The following is a 27,719-nucleotide window of genomic DNA, read 5'->3' as shown; positions in this document are numbered from 1 at the left end:
ACTTTACATACTAAATTAAGTCTGCAAGACAAGTCTGTGTTGATACGACTCTCATTGAAAAAATTTTTTATTATATATATACACATATATACATATACATATATAAAAATAAAAATGCAACCTCCATGCAAATTAGTAGACACAAATCTGACCAAACAGCCTAGAACAGTTGAACTACCAAAGAATGTATGAGCTTCTTAATTTCCTACAGCAAACATTTCTACTAAACACAATAAAAACTTAAAAATCTAAAATAAATAGTTTTAAATTAAAACAAATATTTTTTTTCTGCTCTCAGCCACATAACATATCAATATGTGGAATGTTAATTGAAAACACTTTCACTATTAACCTTGAAAATGTTCTCAACATTTTTGTTTATCATCTTACTATTAAGTTTGTGAATATGTGGACAAAAGCTTAAAGAGAATGTTGGGTTTGTTTAGGATTTAATATTAAAATAATCATTACAAAATCCAAGAATAGATATGTTTACAGTGAATATTTAGATAGAAATAAAAATAGTTTTTTGTTTGGAATGTTACATTCACTTGTAATATCACAACCCTAACATTGTAATAGTTGTGCTAGCGCATTGGACATAGAAAATGAAATAGATTAGCAACTCACTGTAGTAACAAACATGAAGCTATTTATTTTCACTGCCAAGCTGAGTGAGATACAAGTAGTCAGGAAAGAGCATGAATGGGTAAATATGTATTAAATCTGAAAGAATTTTTAAAATCTAGCAACCTAAAAGGTATTATAAGTAGAAAAAGGCAGGCACTCTTAAAATATATCTTTTAACCTAATAAAACATCATACTGTTATAAACACTAACCTCTTTATATGCAGAGCATAGATATATTATGTTTACATTTGATAAGATTTATTATGGTCGTTTGTCATGTACCAATGTGAATCTTTTCATGATTAAGAGGACTTCAAATCTTCATCATGAAAAATTTCATGATGGTACACCGCTACCTCGATATAACGTGACCCGATATAACACGAATTTGGATACAATGCGGTAAAGCAGTGCTCCGGGAGGGTGGGGCTTCGCACTCCGATGGATCAAAGCAAGTTCAATATAATGCCGTTTCACCTATAACTCGGTAAGATTTTTTGGCTCCCGAGGACAGCATTATATCGAGGTAGAGGTGTATATGGCAAAGATGAATTAAAAACAAAACAAAACAACTCCCCCCCCCAAAATCTCCACCATAGCTAATTCGAAGCCCAGTTGAAACAGGAGGAGGGTTGGTGTCAGATTGGTGGCTGACCATGAAAACTCACCATAAACTGACACTACGAGTCCTCAGATGAATCAAGAAAATGAGAGGTATTCTAGAAACGACGCACAGTGCCCCAAGTGCTGAGGATAGAAAAGCCAATGCAAGGAGAAGTGGTGGGATGTTATAGGAAGACACGTTAGCATGTGATATGATAGAGACTATGGTACTGAACAGAACACCTTTTAGGGAGAGGACTCAGAGCAACTCCCCTTTTGATGGGGTTAACACAAGGAAGAAGATGGCAACTTCAAATGAAAGGCCAAATTCTCTCCACTATATCATGAAAAAAACAAAGGCTGAAGACAGAAGTTTTCTGCTCCAATTCTCACTCCTGTACAAACTCCCCCAGAGGTGCTGCTCCATGTGTTTTCTACAAGCAGGGGAACTGGCATTTTCCAGCTCAGGTCTTTGGGTCTATGTGTCTGTGTGTACAAACCCAGTAATCCAGCAAAACACAGACATGCTATTCCAAAATGCAAATACCTACACGTATCACAGTAATGAAATCAGCAGAGGACCACTGCAGTTAAAATATGGGCACACATTAATACTGATTTGTAGCACGTTTGCCTGTTTGGAGGGCATTTTTACAAGGAAGCAGAATTTGGCCCAAACTGGTCCCATCAAAAAATAGACTAACGATCGTAGTAGGTTTCCATTATAAATCATGCAAATAGATTATTTTCCAAGCAAGAACGTGTAAAATAGCTCCCAGGGTTAAGATATTTTCCTACATGATATGATATCTGTGACATATTTTCTGTAACTTAAATTAAACAAATCATTACCTGCTGGAATAAAGCAGAGTTCCATCACGTTGATATTGTTCATCTACATACAAAGAAGAAGAAGAAATAGTGGTTGCTAAGGAAGCTGCTTCAAATAGAGATGGAGTGCTTGGCACTAAATCCGGACGGTGCCGTGAGCCTAATACTGCATAGGAGAAAATACACGTTTTACTGTATATTCATTTTTAAAACTCATTTCTAATACAACTACCAGGGAAGTTATTGTTACTCCTGGGGAAATTCTGCACCCAAATAATTTAAAATTATGTGCATGATATTTTAAAATTCTGCATATTTTATTTGTCAAAAGAACAATCACAACAGCTTCAATTATTTTGGTAATTTATTTCAAAATACCTGTCAGCAAGTATGTCTAACAGTACAGACAACGAAAAAGATTCAGGAAATGTTTTTTTGATAAATAGTTTCCTTACTAGGCATTTTAATACAGAACTTTAAGTAATAATTCATTTAAACTTCAATACAGAAATATTTCCTGCACCCCTCAGAAACAGTGCAAAGGCTTGGGGGAGTCAGGGGTAATGGAGGAGCTGAGGGAGAGCGAAGTAATTGCTGGGAAGAAGCCTGGGAGCGAACTTGGAAGGTTGTTGGGTGTGGGAAGTATGGAACAGGTTTTTTTTTTGGTGGGGTGTGGTGGAGGGGTCGGGAAGGATTGTTAGCGAGTTGGGGAGCCTCCCCCATGCAGATCTGGCTGACCCCCAGCCTCTCCCATTCAGTCAGACACATCTGCCCCTGCCCCCATGTGTCCTGCACCCCCACTCCCATTCAGTCCTGGCTCAGTGCTGTCCCTCCACCAGCTCCTGTGCCCACACCCCAGTCTGTCCCCCCACTAGTCCTTCTGAACCCCAGTCTATGTGCCCCTCTCTGTCCATCACCCCAAGATCCCGTGCCTCCTCAACTGGCCCTGCAGGCAAGGCACTATGAGGAAGGCAGCCACTGCCCCTCCTTCGCCCCCTCCCCAGCTGGCTGCCCTCTCTTTTGGTGCCACAACAGCCTCTGGTGGGCAAAAGGTGTAATTGCAGCATCTCCCCAGCAGAATCTATTTTCTGCAAGGTGGCATGGGGGTCTGCAGGGGACATGAATTTTGCATGTGCACAGCAGCGTAGAATTCCCCCAGGCTTATTATATTATATTCTATCAGTAGCTAAACAACACACATGCATACGGTATAACAATACTAATTTTCCAGAAGCAATCCAACACATTTAACAGATGACATTAATAGTTAATGGGGTCTAGTCAGTGATGTAGGCACACTTCCACACCCCTGTAAGCCTCTTTAAAACCAAAGAACATGCTTATGCAGCTAGCCAAGACATTTATTATAATCTAGGTTCTCTATTTTGAACAACTGTGGCACTGATACCCAGGTTAGCCATTCCCAAATATTACCTTCTTCATCAAGGCTGGAAAAGCTCTGTCCTTCAGTAAGCATGTCATGCTTTTCATCCTTCCATTCTTGGCTAACAGCAGACACAATTTCTTGTGATGTTGCCTTTAGGGCTGCAATGGAACTGCATCGTCTCTTGGAAGGAGAGGACTTTAGAGCTGCATTAAGAAAAGAGTGCAATGAACAAAGCTGGTGAATTATAATGTTTTACTCGTCTTTCACAGAGTGCATATAGTTTTACTAACTACAACCCCTTTCTAATGCAGATCAAGAATAAATCTAGTTAAAAACATTTTAACATATACCAGTTTTATTCTACAGAGTCCATATTAGACATTGTCTCTCAAAGTCTCAATTGAGTTTTTATGGTCTTCGGGCAAAAAAGGCTACAAATGGGATCTGCCTGTTAATTGTTTTGACATTTCCTACACTGCAAGTCATAACTTGAGTATCTGCCTGTAAAAGTCAGAGAAAAAGAACAGAATGCAGGATAATGAAAGGAAGGAAGAAGAGAAACAGTGATTGAGTAAGCAAAAAATAATCAAGGCTTTGGGCATTATCTGAGGATTAGGGACAACCTAAGATTGTTTATAGCCTGAGGACATAACTGCTATACTGTGAAAATATTTATCCTGCCTTATTTCCACTGTAGTTATGTACATCAATATATGTTTTGGATAAAACAAACATTTCCAAAATATTACTGACTGATATATTCGCTAATGATGTTATGCAGCTGATTCATGAACATTCCTGATAGTTTATAATGCTGAGCAGGACTTGCCTTGAATTCACTGACATACTAGACAAACACAGGATCAGATCCTCTCCACTATTACTCCCCAAAATTTGGTCCTTTGTCAATGCAATTTCCTCTCCTAAAAGGAGGTCAACCATTTCTGTTTGTGTGTTTAGTTCCCAAATGCATTAGAGCTCCTAGACACTGCCTGCAGCAACTCGCACAGAAAGAATTCTGGAACAAGATAGATACCAGAAGAACCAACTGCATACAGCTAAAAAGCTGTGACTCTTGGAATGAGGAATCAGAAGCACAGAAACTCAGCACCAAAGACCCAGAGCTACTCCAGAACCCCTAGAGAGGATGCCATAGGCAATGGCCATGCTAACGCTGAACTGGCCTATGCCTAACACGGCCTTTTAAACAGACTAAAAATAGCGATCATCAGGGACCAGGTAAACTCTTGTTCTGTGCATTGAACACTGGGGTGTGACATTGTAAAAACATATAGACAAATTTGTGGTTAAGGCGCTGGAATAAGACTGCTTTCCTACTATGTAAACAAGTTTTTCTTCCTACTGTGATCTCCCTGCATTGCAAAATGAACTATGGGACTCAAACCTCCATGGACCCACAATGGTGAGCAAAACAGAATTCAGTCCGTCCCATCTCATGACTGCTAACAGATTTCCTTCCAAGGACCTTGACTGAAAAGGCCCCCTAATCTCCCATCCATTTCCCAAGCCATCCTCCCAAAATGAGCTACTGACATTGCTAGAGGTCCAAAGCACTATGTTCATACAAATAAATAATAATAATCACTGAAGTCTTCTAGGAGTCTTACTTCTTCACACAGGATGCCACAAGACCAAGTGCCAGAAAGAAGCTTCCTATAGATGGTGAGGTTGCTGCCTTTACAATGCTTACAGCCTCCGCTACCCTGAAAGCTCAGGGTTGAAACTGATCCTCATCTATAGGGAACTTTGCACTGCCATTAGGATTGCTGGGATGGCCAGTTGACAGCATTCCCAATGCACAATTATTTTAGAAAAGCTACCTAATGGAAGCATATTAATAGCTTCTCAGGATTAGCTGGAAGCGAGAGAATAGCAGGGTAAGATCAGAGACCCTTACCATAGAACACAGCAGAACCTCTGATCAACTAGGGATCCAGCAAAGGGACCAGAGGATTGAAAGTTTTTAGAGACATTCTCAGAGGAAGCTAGCAGCCTTACAAAATTTGGCTAAATAGGACATTCTGAATTCTTTATTTTGCACAAAAAATGAAAATGTCCTTAAAACCTTTAATCCATATACAAGTAGATACACAGTCTTGCGTCAAGAATAAACCATGAAAAGAACCATCAGATACATCCGTTAGAACTTTAGATATGATTAGTTTTGAAAAGAAAGAAGATGGAAAATTATGATAACTAAGAAAAGCGAGCCCAAAAAGGGATAGAAGGCAAATACTCAGTCTTTCAACCTAGTCACCAACAATATATGGTCTTCCTGGGAATAAGACAGGAGCAGACTGAGAACAGACCGAAGTCTGAGAGTAGCCCAACTAGTAACCAACAAAAATGAATATTCCAAGTATAGTCACACTGTAGCCATAGGGAAAGGAAACAATACTGTTCCATGACAATGCCTTATCAGAACAGGCTCAAAGATTTACCATTAATTTGATCACTGTCACCCTTAACCATTACTACTCAAAGATTCTCTTTTCTATTATGTCTCTGAATTTCAGGTTATACTACCTCATATATTAGCTTACATTTCCCCCATGCTGAATCACATTTTAGTATTCTCATTGTCTAGATCCCTTTGTCAGGAGAAGGGCTTTTAATTGTGCATTTTCCCAGCACCTCGCAAAACAGAGCCCTGATCTGGGCTGTTAGGTACTCCCATTAATATATGATAAAGGTCACAGAATTTCATGAGTTCAATCAGATCATCATCCACATTGGATCTTTCCCAGCATAATTTTTGAATTCTGGTCTGCTGGAGAGTAATACTATTGTCTTTAGATCAAATGTAGATGGATAAAGGCCAGTACAATGTCAAAAATATTGACTTCCAGTGCTGGAATTTTTAATAAAAATAAAACCTGAATTGAACTTTTGATGGAAAGAGCCAGTAAGAACATGGCTTGCTAGAATCAGATTTTACCAGATAATCTCTTTATCTCATAATGAGCTAGTGACGGACCAATTTTCATCTGTAATTATATACAACCAAAATGGCTTTAATATTATGTAAGCCTAAATCTTCCTGAGGACACAATTACAAGTGAAAAGCTTATTTAACTCAAATAATTTAAAAAGGTATCTGACATTTTCAGCTCTACCATACCTAAGCTTAATGTGAAAAACTTCAAAGGCCAAATCTTCAAAAGTGACCTTTAATTTTGCTCCATTTTTTTTTTCAATATTCAAAAGATAATGAATTAAAACTGCATTCAAAAGTAGAGGCACGGTATGACCCCTTTGAAAACATGGCCCATGTTGGCTCCTTATACCTCTCAGACCACACTATGAGTAAAGATTTAGACAAGAATACTGCCAGAAGAAAGAAAGACTGATGCTAATCCCATTTGCTAGACACTGTCCAACCTGCCCACTTATGAAGCATAGGCCCCAGGTAAATAATAGTATATGATCATGTAATTAAAGATTATAATATAAATGTATATGCACAAGAATGCAGAGTTAAGACTGCACCCACAATCTTAACTTAAGCATTTCCTGACTTTTGAGTGCTTCAATTTGCTGCCTTAGCATTGTTTTTATGGCATAATAGGTTTAAAAGAAACTACTACTCTGCATTTCTGCAGCTCATTCTAAGGATTACAAAGAACTTTATAAACAAGAATAAACTAAACAGACCAAGACCCCTGTGTGCTGAGGAAGTACTTTTCCCCCACTGTAATGAGGTGTTAAAAGGCTAAGGGACTTGCTTGTGGTCATACAGTAAGTCTATGACTGAGTAAAGTGTAGAACTTTGATTCCTATTTCTATGCTTCAACCATATAACTACTACTTCCCTTTTATGTATTGCTAATGGTTACTTATGTATATAGTAGCAACCACCTGCCCTGATCAAAATTGGGTCCTATTGTGCTAGGCATTGTGTAAGCAGAAGGTAGACATGATCCCAGCCCCAACCAGCAAGACCAGTCTTCATGTATACCTTGTCACACGTCTACAAAGATGCTTTTCAACTTTCTTATTAGCGTGGGTTAGACTTGGACATTAGTAAATATCATTAGATTTGCAAGACAGCAAAGAGAAAAATCATCTATTTATTTATAAAATCCAACTGAGGGGCTTGGTTGCTTTCTTTTGCATATAGCACGTTCTTGAAGTGAATAATTTTAAAGAAAAATTCAAGTACTATATTGTAGCTCTGGTCCAAAATTTAGATTTTGATCACGTGTACACACACACACACACACACACACACACACACACACGCGTATTTAAAAACCTAACAAGAGAAATGTTTTCATTAAATTACATTTTGAAAATATTTCAAGATTTATTTTTACAAAAGCCCTTCAGTACTTAAAAACAAAAACATGAAAAGAACCAGCTTAATTTCACAGTCTAAGCTAAATGAAGTGCAAGAAGCAAACAAGCAGTACATGTAGGGCTTCTGTTTGGGGGGGTTTAATAATTTCATTTTTCTGGCTTTATTTTTTAGCATATTTTGAGTTTTATATAGATGTCCAAAATTGTAGATTTTCACGGCTCTCTCTGCATATACTGTAATGAGTAATGTATATGATATACTTTACAGCATACTACTATAATGAATAATTTCTTTGTAATGGTCACTAGTGCACTTTAATGTGCAGAGAAACCTTTAGTGCCCACCAAGAGGGTTTATATGGACCAATTAATGCACAACACATTAGAGCACTTTAGAAATCACACCCCTCATAGTTCGCATTACTACTCTGTGCAGACAATCCCTCAGTTACAAGTAACCATTTCTGGTGTTTTTCTTGTGATTATTGGATACACCTATTTAATTTTTTTCCCTTGGGATATTTTATCAATGTTTATTAGTTAACCCCAAAAAAATCAGAAGCCCTGAGTAAAAGAATTTCAAAATTAATTGAAAACGAGTCTCCTGTTTTTGGTCACAAACATAATGCATAACTATTATGCAAGAATTAAGGTTTAGTTCAAATCAAATGTACAGTAACAGTAATACATTAATATAAAAATTATTTCAACAAATTCTTAGAAAATTATCAAAGTCAAGGACTGCATTATTTTATGGGCTCAATGTTCAGTGTGGCTTACCAGGAATAAGGGTTTAATAGAATCTATATTAATTTAACCAAATTTGAATACATGGAGGTCAGACAGCAAAATTTTTCTGGAACAATCATATTCCAAATTTTCATGAACCAGCAACCCAGACTGGGTACACATAATCCACGGGCCAGACTGTGCCTCCCAAGCAGTGCTTAATTTGTAATGAAAGAGGCGAGGGGATTCAAGCAATTTTTTACTTTCGTAAGTGACATAGCAAGCCTAGAGGTGCTTGGGTTATGAACGGCCAAGCCCAGAGGTGCCAGGTCTCAGCCCTAGTACAAATTAACCACTGCCTCCAGGATTAAAAGCTGTGAGGGCACTTTTTGCTTGTAAATCTCCATAAGAAATTCCTCCAAGATTTTCCCGCATCATCATGTTCACTCAACCCTTTCCCCCTATGTGGAAAGCCCTTTGTAGGGCCCAAGGGGGTGGTGTCCGAGAGGCGTCCTCCATGTAGGGATCTAATTAGGGAGAATCTAGGTCTAAGATCTTAGCAGCAACTTTGGAACAACACATGCCTTAGGAACTTAATTAGAACATATGCCTTTTTAGCTTGTGTAACAGGGAGATCTGTCCCCTTTAAGGAGTAGTGGGGATTGGAGCCATCCAACCTGTTTCATGACATTGCCTCTTTAAGGAATAGGTGTTTAAGGGAGCAGCAGACAAGCTTGGAGAATCAGAGCCAGATAGTAATCAGGGAGCTACCTCCTGAACAGGATAAAAACCCAGCCAGTAGTGGACTACAGGAGATAGAGGTTCTGTGTAGCGGGGTTGGAACCCAAACACCAGTAGGCCCGGGAAGTCTGCTGGAGTCAGTACCCAGCCCTATGCAGGAGGGCTGAGGAATCCCTTAACCAGGGGGTTCAGATTTAAGACTCCAGGGACCAGGGTTGGGTGAGGCCTGTGGAAAAGACTGTCCAGAGAAGCCATGGTTTGCAGTGTGACTGACTGAGCTCCCTGCCTCACAGGTAACTGGAGGAGAAAACTGGGAACCTGAAGCCCTGGAAGGAGGATGAAATTGGAAACCTCAAGAGGGAAGGGTTTGGGCCTGATGGGCCAACAGAGACTGTGCTTCATAAAGACTTAGTAAATTGAACCCCTGGAAGGAGAATGTTACATTGAATACTCTGGGCAGTGAACAATTACTGGGAGAACTAGGAGGGAACTGAGGGTGAGGTGCCTACAGGGCCAGGCAGTGCCACAAGGGGGCATGCTCTGGGATTGGACCCTGTCATAGCTTGACAGTTTCATTTTGAGCAATGGTAGGGAAGAAATTGAATAAAGCAGACTTGGAAACAAATCACTTTCTTCCTCTGGGACATTTGCAAATTCTTTTGTTTCTCTTGATAAGTGTGCCCAGACCAGGATAAAAGACCTGCTGTACTCTGTGGGACTATGGCAATATTAATTTGTTCTTCTCTTTACGATTTGGAATCAAGAAACAAAATATCTGATCGTTATTTCTCAAAAACTTTTACTGAAATCCAGGTTCCCACACCCAAATGGAAGGTAATTACTGGAATGTTATTTGTTCTACTCTAATTTCTAGGTCTTCCTAGTTTTACTTCTTGTCTGGTTAGAGAGAAATGGGCTCTCACATCTTGTACTTTTGAATGTTATAGATACTCCTGCTCTTTTAAGTCAGAGAATCCAGTGCCATTTCAGTGGGTAGGGATGAGGGTGATAAATGTGGTTAATAAACCTTCCAGCAACATTTTAAATTTAATTCAGCAGAGTTTCATTGCTGCCTGCAGTACTGGTGACGCTCTCTGGTTACACACATCTTTGTATCCTTAGTGAAGTATTTTTGTAATCTTTTTGGTGCTGCTTTCTCATTTCTGCCCAACTAACTTCTAGTGACATGCCCATTAATCTTGAAATGAGTTAGATGATTAAAGAAAGGCAAAATGAAGAAAAAAAGTTGAAATGGGATTTTAATCACAAAGAGGAGAGAATTTAATAATTTAGACACCTCCATCTTTCCAGGTTCTCAAAACCCATTTTTGTTCTGCTAAAGCACAACAGAAAAGGAATCGGAGAAAGTCCATCCTTACCAAACTTGTCAGATTTAGGGTCCAATCCTTCAATCTTTATTTATGTGACCTAGACACATTCAAGTCAATGGGACTACTCATGTGAACAAGGGTTGCAGGATAGGGTGTTACCTATTAGCTCTAAATACCCTTGACATCATTTAAAAATAAATCACAAGTGTCCTAATTCCAAAGATACGGGGAAAGCTCCTATTGGCTTCAGTGATTGGAAGATTTGGGTTCTTAGTGTTTGTAAAGTGCTGTGAGATCCCTAAATAAAATGCGCTATTCTACAGGAGTGTAAAACACTATAAAAAAAACCAGAGTATGAAGTTATCCAAAGGTCTTATAATGACAAACCCTTACCTTGAACTTTTTTGAAAACCCTTGAATTCATGAACTTTAAAAACCTGTCTGCATAAAAACTTGGTCTGTGGACTGAAACAGTGTCCTAAAAAGACAGAAAAGGCCTTAAAGTTACACTCTTCATATACAATTCAAAATGAAATGCGCAAGGAGAAAAGCCTGACATATTTTGGGTAAGTTATTTCATGCCCTGTTTGGGAATTCATGCAAGGAGATCTAGGATTTTGCCTTCTCAGAGGTTACTGTATAATTACTACACTCCTCTGCCACCCATTTTATTTCACTGTAATCTTGATAAAACACCGGTCTAATTATTTTAAGCATTCAAGATAATTTAGAAATACCCCTTTATAATTTATTCTATTCATATTTTACAAAGTCCTGCTCATATTTAAAAATGTGTCATTTCCCCTTTTGGGTAAAAGTCTCAACAACTGAAGGCTCAATATTCAAACATGGGTGCCCTAAAATGACCAAATTCCTTATCTGAATGCTTTAATCAAGCACTGATGGGCACTTAAAATGGCAGTACGTCTAAGCACTCATTTAAGCACTGAATACCGTGGGGCCAAATTCTGCCCTGCATTACATCCTTTGCAACTGGACTGATGTTGATTCAGGGCACAATTTGAATAGTTAATTAGCGTTTCGGATGAATTACTCCATCCCCATTTTAATTGTATTGTGAGGATAGTTTTGTGTAACCTGGTACAGTGTAGTTATAAGGATGATCTGGTCACCTTTGCACGTGTGTCTGTTTTTCTTTTTAACTTTTCTTTTAAAAAGTTAAACAATCAGCAAAATAAGATGGACATATAGGTCAGAAATCACATAACTAAAATCACTAAGGAAAACGTACAGAAAAAAAAAAAATCACATCTAATTGCCAAGATACCACAGTGATGGGTGGATTATAAACGAAGTAGCTCACTGTCTTAAACAAGAATCAGAACTCTATTATGAAAAATGCTGATAATTTAAAAAGCAACTTACCCCATCATAAACAAGTGCTTTCCAGGAATGTTCTAGCTTCTTCATTAACCTAAGCAATTAAATCAAAAAAACTTTGTGGAATTCCCTCATCTTGCAATCTCAGAATACTTTATTAAGATAATGGCTTTAAATATAGCAAAATATTTTCATTCTAAACTGCCACTTACCTGTAAGACTGTAGGATATCAATAATACCCATAAATAGAAGCAGCTTCTCTCCTTTATGGCTTTTAGCTGGAATGCCTCCCATTCTAATGGCAACAAAATAATTTTATTAGATATTGTATTTTACAGACTTTTTAATATCACTATTTAGAAGGTGAACTGCATTTACTAAAAAAAAACAAAAAAACACACCCACACAAACAAACCAACAAAAAAAACCACCAGCAACATTAAGGCTAGTTGTCGAATGCAAGCTGCCCAGGGCTTCTTGCCTCCTCACCAGGAGCAGGGGTGCGGGGTGAAGTGGAGGGGGGGAAGCCGCCGAGGGCCTCTTGCCCCTGGGGAGAGGAGTCCAGGTGCCCTTGCGTCTCACCTCCGCTCCCAAGCTATGAAAATCACAAGACAGCCAACATTCCCAGCCGGGAGTGGGGTCCAGCTGCCCCAGCTCTGGGGGCAACTGGGCTCTAGGTGCCTGGCTTTCTTGTCAATTTCATGGTGCACAACAGTCAACAGCCAGTGTAAGGAATTCAGTGTCTACACAAACACTGCATTGTCCTAACCATAGGTGCCAACTCCCTGGGAGCACCCATGGAAAAAAATTAGTGTGCTTAGCACCACCCACCAGCAGCCAGCTCACGCCTGCAGTGCCTGCCTTCCAACTGCCAACAGCTCTGCTGATCAACTCCTCCCACTCCCTCCCACCCGCTGCGATCAGGTGTTCTGTGGCATGCAGGAGGTGCTGGGTGGGGGTGGAGGAGCAGGAATGGGGCGCGCTCGGGGGAGTAGGAGGAACTGGGCAGGAAGAGGCAGAGTGGGGTTTGGGGCAGAGTGGGGGTGAGAAGAGGCGGGGCGGGGCGGAGTGGAGATTTGGGGGAAAAGGTGGAGTGGGGGCTGGCCTGGGACTGAGCAGGGGTTGAGCACCCCCCTGGAAAGGAAGAAGCCAGCGCCTATAGCCCTAACTACACAGACATAAGCCCTATGCCTCTCATTGAGGTGATTTTATTATATCAGCATAGCAGACAAGTTACATGAATGGATTGAGCATTTCAGTGTGTACACCTCCACTGTTTTGTGGACAAAACTGTGTAGTGTAGACAAGGCCTTAGAAGCCTACATTCTATTGACTTTCAATGGGGCTTAGGTTTCTAAGTCTCCTGGGCACTTCTTAACATTTTACCCAACATCCCTACTCGTGTAAATAATGCCACAGGATTTTTGATGATCAAAAGTGGTCAGAACCTTAGCTTTAAGACTCATTGAAAGCAGAACACTTCAAATAACAAAGTCCCCACCACCATGCTTGAGTATTGGTTCAGTATAACTCAGGACATCTTGTATGCAAATGAGAGTGTAATATTGAACACACTGGGTACAATTCAGCTCTGTCTCAACTTATATTCTAATACTTCAAACATTTAAAGCTGTATATAAATAATAATAATGCCCAGATCTTATATAGCACTTTTTGTCAGCAGATCTCAATGTGCTTTACAAAGGAGGTCAGTATTATTATCCCCACTTTCATATGGGGAAATTGAGGCACTGGAAGGTAAAGTGACTTCTCCAAGGTTACCCAGCAGCCCAGTGGCAAAGCTGGGAACAGAACAGCATTATCCTCCCATTAATTTGTTGTACGTTTAAACGCAGACTTCATTAGCTGTAATGGTATTTACCTGCATAACTCCCTGGTTAACCGACAGTAAACCCTTTTCAATGTGAAATTAAGTCTCTATTATATCAAGGATTGATTACACAGAATAAGAATGCTGACTAACTCTCTTATTAGCACTGAACATGCATCAAGGATAGAATAATTTGAGGAGCCCTTGATTCTTGGAATAACCAATAGTTGAAATGTTTCATCCCTTTCTATAAATGTATCCGTCACAACCTTAAAATTCTCTGTATGTCACAGCCTGTTGTCAGACATTAAAGGGATAGAAGTATTGTCTTTTGGATGTGATATAACCATGGTGATCAGCACCTCTGCTTTATTAAAAATTCCATGGCACTATTTGTAAGTGTAGGAGTCTTAACATCAGTGTCCTGGCTGAATTCCAGCCTGGATAATTACAATCTGCCTATCTAAAATTCCTCTGCAGTTTCAGTTAGATAGAAAGAGGAGAGTAGTATGTTCTAAACTGTAGTGTAGTGTTTCTGTAAGCTATTAAAATATCTGTCTTGTTCCACCTCAGCGGTGGCTGCATTTCAACAGTTGGTGAAGCAATTCCTGTGTATGTAGTGAGTGCATTTCCTTGGTATGACAGGCACTACAGAAATATCAATACAATATCAATAATCGCTTTTGCTCACAGCGCATGACACTGTTTACAGTGAAACAGAAATTATGTGTGGAGGTCTTATAATGACTTTCATTATATATAAGTGAGTTACTACGTGCCGATAAATTGTTCTGAATTATAACTGCAATTGCCATCATGTATTTAAAGATGACGAATAAACTAATCAAAGTTTTAATTTTCTGATCTCCAGTGAACCTTGGTATGAAAGTTTTGAACGCTTTTTAGAAAGTATTTAGTTTAATCCTTCAAATCACTCCTATGTAGTGCCTTCCAGGATGGGAAGATAGCCTGAGTTAGATTTAATACAATGTAGAACAGTTTGCAGAAATAAAATTTTAGAAATTCCCAGTCAATTTTTAACAACAGATTTTGGGGACTTACGTATTTGTAGCTTCTGTGATGACAGATTCCCCAGACTTTCCAGGACCCTGTATGGATTCCATAGCTGTAGAATAGAGAACTTTCTGTCCCCCATGACGTTTGGCATCAGATGCATTCTGGGAACTCTCCCCATCCTTCTCTTTTGTGATACTGTCCAATACATGGATCCCCAGCAGCAGACTATAATCCATGATTTTAAAGCTTTCCAGCACCTATGAATGAAGGAGGACTTCATGTACTGTAACACACACAAATGACTACACATAATTTAATTTCTGCTGTGTAATTCAACCACTTGAGAAAATCCAAATAAAAGGAAAAAACCCATACAGGTATGTCAATATAATGGGTTTGACTAGGACAGTTTGCAAAAAGATTAACAAAAATCATATTTTTGTACTAGCCTCCCACCTTCTGTCTGAGATTCCCAAATCAACTTACAAATAAATGTTAATAAGCTAACCATCACAGCACCCTCATTAAAAGTGGGAAACCTAAAGTACATAGAAATGTAAGACCATTTTCAGTTGGAGAGTTTGGCTCACCAGCAACTCCATTTCATTTATAGTGAGAAAGCAGTTAATTAGTTGTCTTCTACTCTGAAGCACTATGTACATCATTTTTATCCTATCTGATGTACTTATGGATAATCTGCTATACATATACAAACCCAATATTGAAAGAAATCCTTGAAGGGCAGACTTTCAAAAAGGAAAAGGGGCAGTCAAGATGCCCCACTACCATGAAAAGTCAATCGGATTTGGCACCTAACTCCCATTTGTGCCTTTGACAATCTCTCCGTAACAGGCCAAAACTGGCCAATATAAACTTTATACTTCAACTATGACTTGATTTTTAACCAGTCTCCTCCCCTGGTCCTACCAATCACTGACTCCCAGACCTTGACAGGTTCCACTTCCCCATTCTTGCAAGTACGTATAAGATTCTAATCTCAGTTGCACCAGTATGAATCCAGAGGAACTCCATTAAAAGGAAAAACCTCTCTGAGTCAATTAACTGTGCATAGGATCTCCTTCAGTCCCCCTTTTTGCATTTTAATACTATATCAGAATCACCAGCAGACAGGTATGAAAGCCCTGTTTGGCACAGGGATAGCAACCTATTTAACTTCCTGTAATCTCAGAGAAATATGGAGCAACATGTGTCCTTTTCTTCATGCAGCTCAAGAATGATTTAATACAGATTTTAATACAAGATGCCTTACTGTTAATGTTGTAATTTTTGGCCCTGAACTGCAAAATTTTATGTCATTTTACCAGGAACAAGAACAATTTGATTTTACAGAGACAACAAATGAAGCACAGTAACTCCAGGTGTGCCAATTCAGTCAGGCTTATCAGAGCCTGACTGAATTGGTGTTTTACACAAAACACTGACTTAACTTATGAAACCCAGTGCAAATATTTGCATTTTTAAAATGAGATCTGAAAAGATTTCAACATAGCTGGGAGTTATGTAACAGGGAAGGGGAGATCCACCTCCTATGAATACATTTTATCTTACCAACCATTGACTGTAGACATGGATGTGGGGAGGCTGTTTTATTCAATATGCACATTTCATGCAAAAAGCACTCAACACTGTAATAACTAGAAGGTGTGTGTGTGTGTGTGTGTGTGTGTGTGTGTGTGTGTGTGTGTATATATATATATATACACACACACACACACACACACACACACACACACGTATACACACACACATATATATATATATATACATATATACACACACACACACTTGATATTAGCATCCATTCTATCCCCATTTTGCAACTCTCTTGCATCTCATGTTACTTTATTGAATTAAATCACTTTTTGTAGTTGTCTTCCATGAGTAACATCAAGGCCTCCTTCTACCACTATTGTTAATGTGGGAAGCCTTGCACAAAAAGTCTTACATTGTACCCTAACTGCAGAAAGGTCAGGTCTCACTCTGATCTCTGGGGTAACTCATGTAAAATGACCGAGCAAGTGGTGTGAATATAAAAGGTAACTGAGCAAAGTCCAACACATACATCTTGCAGAATTCTTCTATAAAAAAGAGGAACAGGTTGGCTTCAAACAAAGTGCAAGAAAAGTGCCTCCACACACAAATGCATGAGATGAAGCTATCAGCACCCCAGCACATCCTCTGATCCTGCCAATATAGGCTTTTGGGCAGCAATAAAATAAAAGAATCTAGAATATCACATGACAAGATCAGGAAAACATTTCATTACACAGAATGTGGGACTGATGGGTCACTAAACACTTCCTGTTTTATGGCATTGGGAATCTTGAACTGCAAAAACAGCATAGTTAAGGAATACAAGATCCTGTATTGTATGAATACATTAGAATACTAGAGTTAGAGGAACTCACACAAGTAGTTTTCTTTGCCTCTGCCATAGTAAAAAAAAGTTTATTTTAAAAACATTTATTGAAGATTTATTTTCATAGGTTGCCTATTTTTATAAAAATAGATGGTACAAGACAACCTGTATGTGTTCCATTTAAAATGGAGAGAAAGCTGATGCCTAGCATATTGCAAAAAAATAAATAAAAGGTAAACTAACATTTGCCCTTCTGAAAATACTACTCTGGTATTGCAGCCAGTATGAGTATCTATGTAAATCATGATTTCATCAGCTAAATATGCTTGGGAAGATGGTGCCATTTTCACTTGTGCACTTCACTTAAAAAAAAAAAAATCAGCTCACATTCTTTGCTTTACTGAAATCTGTCCTTGCCCCATTCTCTAACCCCTTGGGATTAGATACTTCATGGTTCCGCTGAATTAAAATCAAGGGTAACATCAAGTTAATATACAGTCTCTTGAAAGACTATGGTGTATATCCAGCTTGCCAGTGCAGAGGGATATATTGTTCAATACAGAAGAACTTTTCTAACTCTGACTGAAGTGATCAACCCCCATCTCCTTTTGCCCCTGCTCCTTGCGCTAAGCATTGACCAAGAGTTTCATTGCTGTCTGCATTTGTGTTCCTAGATCACTAAAACTAACTATGTACTACTTCCTAGCTGCTTTAAATCTCTTGGAGACTGAAGTGAGCAAAGTGACATTTTTTCCTAGGCAGACCCTCAGCACATATTTCATTTTTACATGCAGCAACCTATGTGAACCCTACTGTAGCCATTTGAATCCTATTCTTGCTCTGTGGACATTTCACTGCATAAACCAGCTGAACAGATCCTGAATAAACAGAAATAATACTCAAATATTTTCACAGTACATTAAAATAGTGACTGCCATATAAATTATCTAGGCTCCAACATATCTGTATGCCTGTTGGTATATGAAACGTGTACATTCTGATGACCTCTGTACCTATATATTTGCTAATCAAAGCAGGTAGCTAAGCCCTGATGCAAACTGATCTTAACCATGGTTCCATTTCCTTGTCAAAAGAAAAATGTTAATATGAAAAGACCATTAAACTAGCCAGAATGGGCAGGAAATTAAAAACTTCAGGGCCAATAAGTCATTGTCACCAAATCCTGCAGTCCTTACCTCAAGCAGAACTCCCATTAACCTCAGTGTGATTTTTGCCTGACTATGAATTGAGTAAGGACTCCTAGATTTGGCCCACTGTTAAGACTTGAAGGGGAGGGGGAAAAAAAACAAACAAACTAAACTCTGCTTCATTTAGAAAACAACATTTTTCATGCATTAATGTTAATGCAAATTAATAACTTTGGTTACACTCATAAAACTTACATGATCCAGTAAATCCTGGTATTTCTATACTTCTAATATCCCAAGAAGTGACAAAGGGCCCACTTCTACAACCTTTACTCATGTTGAATGAGGTCCTAATGTAAGGAGAGAGAAACCTCTCAAAGCAGAGATCGTGATACTACCTCTACAAAAACAGTAAAGCATTGACAAAAGCCTCATGCTTGGTCACGAGGGATCTAGAGATGCAAATGATGTCCCCACTTCCCTAAGAGCACGTTCCCTCTAGGGTTATAAATGGAGAGAGAAATTCTGTCATTTTCAGTTTCAGTCTTTCTGGATTTAAGGGCTCAAATTTATAGCACCAACATAACGAATCTTGCATTTTGCAAGAACTTCTGGATTTACTGACATTTAGACAAACAAGGTTTGCCGAAGTGCTATATTATATTGTAGCAAATTAGTACGAGTTTCAGTGAACAGAAATTACAACAGTCATCTAGTCTGCTCATTAGTAAACAGACATTCTCAGGGCACAATCTCAACTAATGAGTAGGTATGTCATCCCCTTCCCTCTAACCTGGGATGCCCTTTACAAGGCTTTGCTGCTGTAGCCTCCAGTCTGGAGTGCTCACAAACAGCCTCCAACATGTGTGTGTCCATGTGTGTGTCCGTGTTGCAGCCAGCCATACCTGGGCCCTTACCAACCTTGGTTATATTGCAGGTGTCCCAACACATCCCCAGTCCTAGATTTCCCTCAGAAATGCATGTCCTGTACTGCTCAGCCCTCTCCTGGACAATTACAAGCCTACATAAAAAGTCTGTCATTTCATTAATAAAAATGACATCCACACATCTTGTTACCCCAAATGGAGTTTCCAGACATGATGATTTAAACTCATTGGATCAGTTAAGACAATAAAACAAGTTTATTTACTATATAGAGATAGATTTGAAGTGAGTACAAATGATGAGACATAAAAGTCAAACTTCGTAGGCCAGGACCCCTACCCCAATTCAATGGCTGCTTCCTTTGTTCCTTCTGGTACAGTAAATTGATGGAGAGAGGGAGGGAGTCTGATAGTTTTTATAGCTCTGTCCCTCCTTTGGGGAGCATTTCTAGCTGGGATCAAGGCAACATGCAGTCTGTATGGAAGGGAACTCCATACTATTTCTTTGCCAAAATGCAGATATTTTCGCCCTGTCCCTTTTCCCATCAAAAATGGCCATTGAGAAGATAATGGCCCATTAGCCTCGTTTACACCTGGCTGAGGCGTCAGCTTGCCCTTTGTCTCTGAAGAACTGGTTTGGCCTGCTTTTAGTCACGAGTTCAGTGTGTGTTTATAACTTCACATAAAACACTGCTACGTGCATTTTGCCATGATACCTCACAAGGCATATTTTGTACAAAGATGATTACAATAGTGCGTAGGGTGTGGACATAGGGTGCACAGGCCTCTGTCACATAAACTTCCCCTGTTGGGGTTAATACATAAAGGGCTGGCTTCCAGCATAATAGTATCATCTGGTAATGATGCTAATGGTTATGGGTCGGGCTAGAGATGTTGTGAGAACTTCTACGTCATGGGCCCCTTCTATTCTTAACTTGTACTGTACAAAGATTTAACAGGATTGTCAAAAATAGTGTCCAAGCTGAATTTATTATGTGCTAAGAGGCAATACACTGTCAAAAAGAGTATGCCATAAGGAAATTATGAAAAATTCTTCTACCTCCTCCCATACACATTGCCATTTGAATGATTAGGTTCTCCCTCTGCTGAGTCTTTGAGTTAGTCAGGGGCCCTGGGAATAACCCTAGCGAGAGCCAACCACTTAAGCTACCACCGTTGCACTAAGCCCATGATAAACCAGCTAGCTCTGCCTCTGAACATCATTGTGTTCCTGATGCAGCATGTGCTGTACAGAGACTAATGATGGGTCTGCATGTATAATATGTGGTCACGGGCTATCACAGCACATACAAAATGATTACAGTGTAGTAAGACATACTCCTAGTAGAACTGCTAAACAAGTTGTTCACAAGAACTAATACCATGAGCACATGGAATACACAATCAACCTTTTCAGATTTTGCCAATAGATAATTTCTTTTCTAGATGTATTTTCTTGACCCTGAATTTAGCAATACCACCAAAGTCCATCTGAAATCCAAAAATGTACATCTAGAGACTTGAATACTGATTTCAGTAGACTTTGGATAGTGACACTAATATAATTGCGAATACTACTGATAAAAAAAAAAATACTTGACCAGATTTTTATCTCTGAGTACATTACACTAGGAGAAATGTAGGGTTATTTTGGATTTCAGCTGATGTGAATGAGATCAGAATCTGGCCCACAAACAATAGCTGACTGCCATGGAAACCTCCCACATGTGCTACAATACATGTTAGGCAAAGGAGAATGAGATACAAAAAACTATGGGCTTTACATAAGCCAACAAAAAGCAAAATTTGGCCATACAGACATCTATCCCTGGTACTCCATAACACTGCAATGGGTACTCAGCTGCCGTATGAGCTGTAGCATTTGGGCACAACAGATTGAATTAAGGCTGAAAGAAAATAATGCCTAGATCTAAAGTTCTTCTGAGAAAGGAGCTTTTTGTCCTTAACTCTGAATTTCCTTACTTTAGTAGGTTTAAGTCAGGCCATTAATGTAGCTCTTTTAAAATTTAATTTCCTCAGTCAAGTTCACAATGTTCTTTGCTAATGCAATAAAAGAAAAATACAGACTGTGACAAGCAATACAACCCTTACTGGTAAAAAAAAAAACATTATGAAATATCTGCCCTGTTCTTGAAAATTCATGATCACAACTAGATTAACTATTGTTGCTTCTGTAATAGCTATTTTGAATTTCTAGTATCAGTGAGTTAACTACTCTAATACTATGAATTATGAAACTTATGAACAGAGACTACACAACTGTTTGAAGTGTTTAAAGACTGCACTTTATTTACATATAATTTTGTAAGTATAGAGAATGTTGCCTAACAAACAAACTTGTCTCTTCTTTGTTTTGTCTTCCTGATTCACTGGCTCCAGAGACCGAATAATTTCTTAATACTAAATGTTGCAAGTGTATTCAGAAAAGGAAGAAAAATGAATTCAATTATATGTTAAAAATTCTTTGGGACAAATTTAGCCTTGGAATAGGTGGGCCCAACTTCCATTGAGTTGAACAGGACAGATACCTAGTTACTCAAAATCTAAATTTGGCTCTTTAGTTTTGTTTGCATTCCAATTAAAAATAGCAGACAGACACTTAGGCTGGTCAGCTAGCATATATCAAGATGAATTTCCAACTAGAAAAACAGGAAAATGACACAAATTTCCCACTCCCTCCCACTATTTTCTGTCCCGCCCTATTTAGCATTGAAATATTAATTTTCCTTCTTCAGGATACTTTAAAACCAGTAACTCAATCCTCATAACACTCCTGTGAGGCATCTAAGTATTGTCCTAATTTTAAATTGGGAAAACTGAGGCAAAAAGGTTAAATAACTTGCCATAATATAAAAGAGTAAGAGCAGTCTTTAGAACTCAGAAATTTTTAGCTCCCTCACTTGTAGTCACATCATCTCTCTTACTCAGCAAATTGGGGGTTGAGGCTATTTGACTCAGAATTTTCTCAAGAGCGCTACATAAAATGTCCACCTTTTCTCTTTTTTCTGGAAAAACACACTTGTGAGAAAATAATTTAAAAAACAGTAATGCATCTTCTAGTATATTTATCCCTTTCTAGGTCATTAGCATTTTGATTGACAACTTTTCCTCATTTGTAAAACTGCTCCTGTTGAAACAGTACATCTAATTGCTTAGCATCAGATAATGGATGTCTTGTTTCAACACTGCCCAACAGACTATTCATGCATAATGACATAATTCTCCCAAATGTGTAAAGATACATGCCATGGCTAAAACTAAGCTACTGCATACCCAACGGGTACACCACATCAGGGTAAACACCTGGAAATACAAGCCATCTAAAACTTTGATTTCAGCCCTGCAGGTAAGTGCGCTTGCCTTGTTTTCCCTTGAGGCAAAAATTTCATCAGAAAGTTCCACAATAAGACCTTTTTGTCTAAACCAAAAGTCACCAGATGGTTATCCTCAAAAACTCTTTCACATGTCCCTTTTCTACAATGCATGTAAACCTGATTATCAGAATTTTTCAGGCGATATTTAAAATGCTTAGTACAAACAAAATTTGTTTCTATACAAGGTGGGGTACACACAAATTCTGGATAAACTGGGTTCAGACAACAAGGTATTTTGTAATCCCACAACAATTTAGTAAATCTTTCAGTTACATGATTACAAGTGTTTATACAGAAGCACATTGACAATTACTGGAATCTTTAGCTCACTTTTGACCCAAGTAGGATGGGGAAAAAACCCAGAACATAAAATTAGGACATTGTGTGGTTTTACAATCCCCTGTGGGGAATTTTGGTCTATAAACTCACACACTAAATAGATGCTGCTCATCTGGATAAGTTTTGCCCTCTGTGAGAGTTATAATCTGAACAGTCAGAGATACAAGGAGACAGCTTAGAGGTTTAAAGCAGCGGTTCTCAAACTGTGGGTCGCAGCCCCATTTTAATGGGGTTGCCAAGGCTGGCATTAAACTTGCTGCGGCATGGGGCTGAAGCCAGAGCCCCACTGCCTGGGGCCAAAGTCCAAGGTCTTCAGCCATGAGTGGCAGGGCTCACGTTACGAGCCCTCCCACCTGGGACTGAAGCCCTGGGGCTTTGGCTCCCCTGTCCAGGATGGTGGGCTCAGGCAGGGCTCGGGCTTTAGCATTGGCTTCGGTCCCCTCTTGTGGGGTCATGTAGTAATTTTTGTCATCGGGGGGAGGGGAGAGGGTTGCTGTGCAACCAAGTTTGAGAACCCCTGTTTAGAGCATGGTGGATGGAAGGGGGCTGGCTGGGGAATAAGACTATGGCTGTGGTCGGTGTCGGAAGTGAGGATGGTTAAGGAATATTGTGGTCAGGTAAAAACTAGTCAGCAGAGGTTTAGGTGGGTGGCAAGTAGATGTCAGGCGTCAAGGAAAGGGCAATAGGAGATATGGCTGGAAGGGGTGCAGGTCCCATCCTCTCAACAGACCACCAAAACCCATTGTCCATTTCCTGCCAGCCTTCTTCCACCGGACAGGTGCTCTATTTTTCTGATCTGGTCTTGCTTGATTCAGCAGTGAGTGGAAAAAGTGACCAGGTTCGCTGTTTTACTCATCTTCAATCAGAAATTTCCAAAGCTGCTCACAGATGACTCTGACATACAAGAGCATGCTTTGTGCACATGACACAGGATGTAAAGATTTCCAGGAAAATCAAGGTCTTGTCATTGACTCTATCCCCTTAGAATACAAGTTTCTCTGTTACCCACCAAAGCATGTTAGTTTAACTGGATTAGAAACAACAATTTGGAAGGGCCAAAGGGTCTGCACTACTTCGTAATAAACATTTATATCACTAAGATATTATTAGATTACATATCAGCTTTCTTTGATGAATTGCTTCACCTGCCTTGCACTCTGTGGGATTGAAAGGAGACAGAAAGGATGGTGTTGTACTTAAGACACTGAACTGGGACTCCCAAGATAGGATTTAATTCCCAGCTCTACCATATTCTTCCCATGTGACCTTCAGCAAGTCATCTACTCTATCTGTGCCTCAGATATCCACTGTAAAACGGAGATGATAATCCTTCCTTTCTCCCATCCTTTGTCTGTGTTGTGTATTGGGATTGTAAACTCTTTGGGGCAGGGAGTATTCCAGGTGTACATCTTTTACAGTGTATCAGTATAGTGCCTAGCACAATGATATTCTGATCTCAGTTGGAGCATCTTGGCACTACTAACAATGAAATGTTGCCTAACTTTACTTGGCTTCTGTGCCATCTGAGAACTAGTTCAGGGAAAAACAAACCACTACCATACCTCTACCGATTTCCCAAAGGAATCTGACTGCTTTAAATTGAATTATTGCTAATATACATACAGGGCCAGAATCATTCCTCAGATATGCACCTACACTCCCCTGACCCACTCAATTTCATCAATCATTTAAATATTTGTCATTTCATTAAAAATAATCTGATTTTTAATTCAATCTTCTCCATCTTTAGCACAAAATTCTCTAAAGACTGCACAATTCAACTCTCTCCAATGTCTGTGTTATATAATTGCAATGTCTCATATATTAGTGCGTAACATACATGACAAAGCTTCCATATTTTTGGACAGTTCACATTTAAAACAGTTTCTATTAATATTTATGAAAATGTAATTATGTCTATTGGAAATTGAGAATCTGCACTATGCTTAAATAATTTATTACTTGAAGCAAAGAACAACAGTGTAATGAATAGCATGATGATTTACAATAAAACCAAGAAATTTAGGTCACACAGTTACTAAACTGACTGTGATCCATTTTCTATTTAACAATAAGAAATAAAGCAATGTTGATTTACTGACCATCATGAGGTAAAGCAGGTCTCAAAGGAAAACCACAGGAGAATTCTAAAGTATAGGAAAATACTAATGGCCCAATAAGAACAAATTGATTCAGTCTGGTAGAATGCTTTATATTGGTACTGTATACTTGATTTTAAGCTTGAAAATATGCATTTCCAATGTGTAATATTCATTATATTCTTTATCTATATAATTAACACTGACATTTTAAAAATAAGTTTAGCTTTCAATTGTGTACTAATGTATAATCTGAAGAAAACAGTATTTTACACTGAACCAGTATCTATTATTCTCCTTCTCAGAGTCCAGCATGGTTTGTATAATATATTAAATGGCAAAAAGCTATGTTAAAGGAATACTGAGACTGTAATTTTAAACAAGATCATACAAAAGGCAAGAAACACAAAAGTTAAAGGTATTTGTCAACTTGAAATCTAGTCATTGAAATAAAAAAATTGTTAAAAGCAGTTTAATAAACTTGCCCCCAAATCCTCCTTACTAGTTTGTGACTTTACAATCACATTTTTCCCCGCTTTTTAAGAAAATGTTCTTCTCTCCCGCTGTTGCTGTATAAAACACCCACACAAACCAACAAGAGAAAAACAGAGTATGGATCTATTCCTGAAACCTGATCTGTGTTGGTGGCCCCCTTGGGATCAGGGTCTAAGACTGCACAGAAGTCCTGTGAAACACACAAATACAATTAACTGAAAATAAGATGGAGATATTCCCCCCCCAACACACACACTTAATTTCTTTCAGTTACAGTAAAATTAGCATATTACTTGTTAAAATTGTAGGTAAAAAAATTATCAGGACAAATGTTCTATTTTTAAGTTCATGATATCTCTAGAGTACCAATAACAATTTGTCCACTGGGTATTTTATGGTTTATCTGGTCACAAATTTTCATTTGATTTTTTTTTTAAAGTGAAAAATGGCCTTTTAATAAAAATTCTTTGTTTTCCCAAAATGCAATTCCCCTTCCCCCCCCCAAACAGGGGGGGAGGGAGAAAATCACTCCCCTCCTCCCGGTTTTCCCTCCTTTCTTTCCTATCCTCTCTCCCTTTTTCAGTGGCAAAGTGGGAAAAGGGGGGAAAAAGGGGGAAGGAAGAGGAAAAAAAAACTTTAGGATTTTGATGAAAAATGGACAGATGAGAAAACTTTTCAAAATTTGTGAGAAACATTTATGGTTTTTTTATTAGCCATACTAAAAATATAAATAAGTTTAACTAGAAAAACAGCAACAGGAAATGCTACATATACACAATGCAGCCAAGTTAACATAGCCATTGAAACAATAATGGGATGTCTAGTTTAACATTATACTTCTACCTGAAATTTGTTTATCTACTGTTCCACACAACAGCTAAGACTAAAAGAGCTGAAAGATAGGATAATAAAAACCATAGCTGTAGTCCTTGAAACTTTTTTTTTTAAACTTATTTTTTAAAAATTATATAGATTTAAAGTGGATGTTTAACTTCTGTATTTCCTAATTTGTTGTTGAGCCTTAAATGTGCATTAAAGTTTATAGAATAGTGTTTGCCATAATTTAAGGGAAAGATACATAGACTGTACATTAGGATACCACAAAGGAAGCACATTAGTCTCTGCTAAAATTTCTAGCAGATGCTTAAGACACATACTTCAGAGTTCTTAACTATTATATATTTTTTAAATGAACCTTTTCCCTAAACTACATAAGGGAGAATATCCTCCTTGTGGGTGGTCCCATGAGGCCATGTAGAGCCCCATTACAGTCAAATGGACTCCATGTGGGCAGAAGGGTCCATCCATACACAGATAGTTGCAGGATTTGGGCCTTAATCTTTAAAGTCTTGGCCCTGCTGCTAAATAGATCAGACAGAGAATAACATCTGAAATCTGGCATACCTAGTTAGCTTTTACTTGCCAAAACTTTAACTCTGGGGTTTCTGTGAGGTTTCAGAATTTCAGTCAAATATAATATTTGTTTTAGGGCATTGGCTGATCTCTCCTGAAACACAACTTTCAACATTTCCCTTTCCCCCCCCCCCCCGGCCCTTTTTAAAAAAAATAACTGTTTGTTTGGGAATAAGCTCATGAATTGTGCCTGGAATGGAATCAGTGTCTACACAATTTGAGAGAGCGCCTGCTGGGTACGTACATTGCTTCAGGGTTTACACTGCTTAGGACTCTCAGCACTCCTTTTTCCTCCTGAATGTTTACACTCTAATGAAAAAGAAGTGGCTCAGGAACCATTTATAAATGTGGGCAATTGACATTAGTTTAGTAATGACTTGGAAAAAAAACATTACCCAGTACAATAATTGGCAGAAGGACAAAAGAAAATGCCGGCATACATCCATGTTCTTGTGGGGAGCTGTTTCAGTATTGCCAACTCTTGCAATTTTATTGGGAATCTCATTATATCTGGTGTTTAGCTCATGGGATACTGTGATTACATGAGAATCTCAGCTTTCATTTAAAAATAAAATCAAAAGTTTCTAGACTTCGTGACTGCAAAGAAAGTTTGAAAATGTGAGCCGCCTCCCACACCTCTGCCTACGAGCAGCTGGGACAGGTGGCCGCTTGTGGGGAGCAGCCCGTGGATCTGGCACCCCTCCGCGCCCCAACCTGCTGCCCCGAGCCTCTTCCCGCTCCCCAACTCCCTCCCAGAACCCGTGCTCCACACCTCAACCCCCTCCCTCTTAGTTAACTGGCAT

The 27,719-nt window shown here is 38.8% G+C and overlaps 1 protein-coding gene across 1 annotated transcript in view; it reads right to left on the bottom strand.

The window, feature by feature from the left end:
• Positions 1-27,719, bottom strand: part of PIP5K1B (phosphatidylinositol-4-phosphate 5-kinase type 1 beta) — a 166,826-nt gene that overhangs the window by 35,914 nt on the left and 103,193 nt on the right. The window contains exons 8-13 of the mRNA XM_034773731.1: positions 14,809-15,020; positions 12,127-12,210; positions 11,960-12,008; positions 10,967-11,051; positions 3,500-3,655; positions 2,087-2,231 (exon numbers count right to left, since the gene is read on the bottom strand). Coding sequence (XP_034629622.1) covers positions 2,087-2,231; positions 3,500-3,655; positions 10,967-11,051; positions 11,960-12,008; positions 12,127-12,210; positions 14,809-15,020 — 731 coding nt within the window. The remainder of the gene's footprint in view (positions 1-2,086; positions 2,232-3,499; positions 3,656-10,966; positions 11,052-11,959; positions 12,009-12,126; positions 12,211-14,808; positions 15,021-27,719) is intronic.

The sequence above is a fragment of the Trachemys scripta genome, chromosome 6 (assembly GCF_013100865.1).
Source record: "Trachemys scripta elegans isolate TJP31775 chromosome 6, CAS_Tse_1.0, whole genome shotgun sequence".
In the NCBI taxonomy this organism is placed as follows: Eukaryota; Metazoa; Chordata; order Testudines; family Emydidae; genus Trachemys; species Trachemys scripta.
The sequence above is the reverse complement of the archived record's forward strand: the minus strand, read 5'-3'. Positions and strand labels throughout refer to the sequence as shown.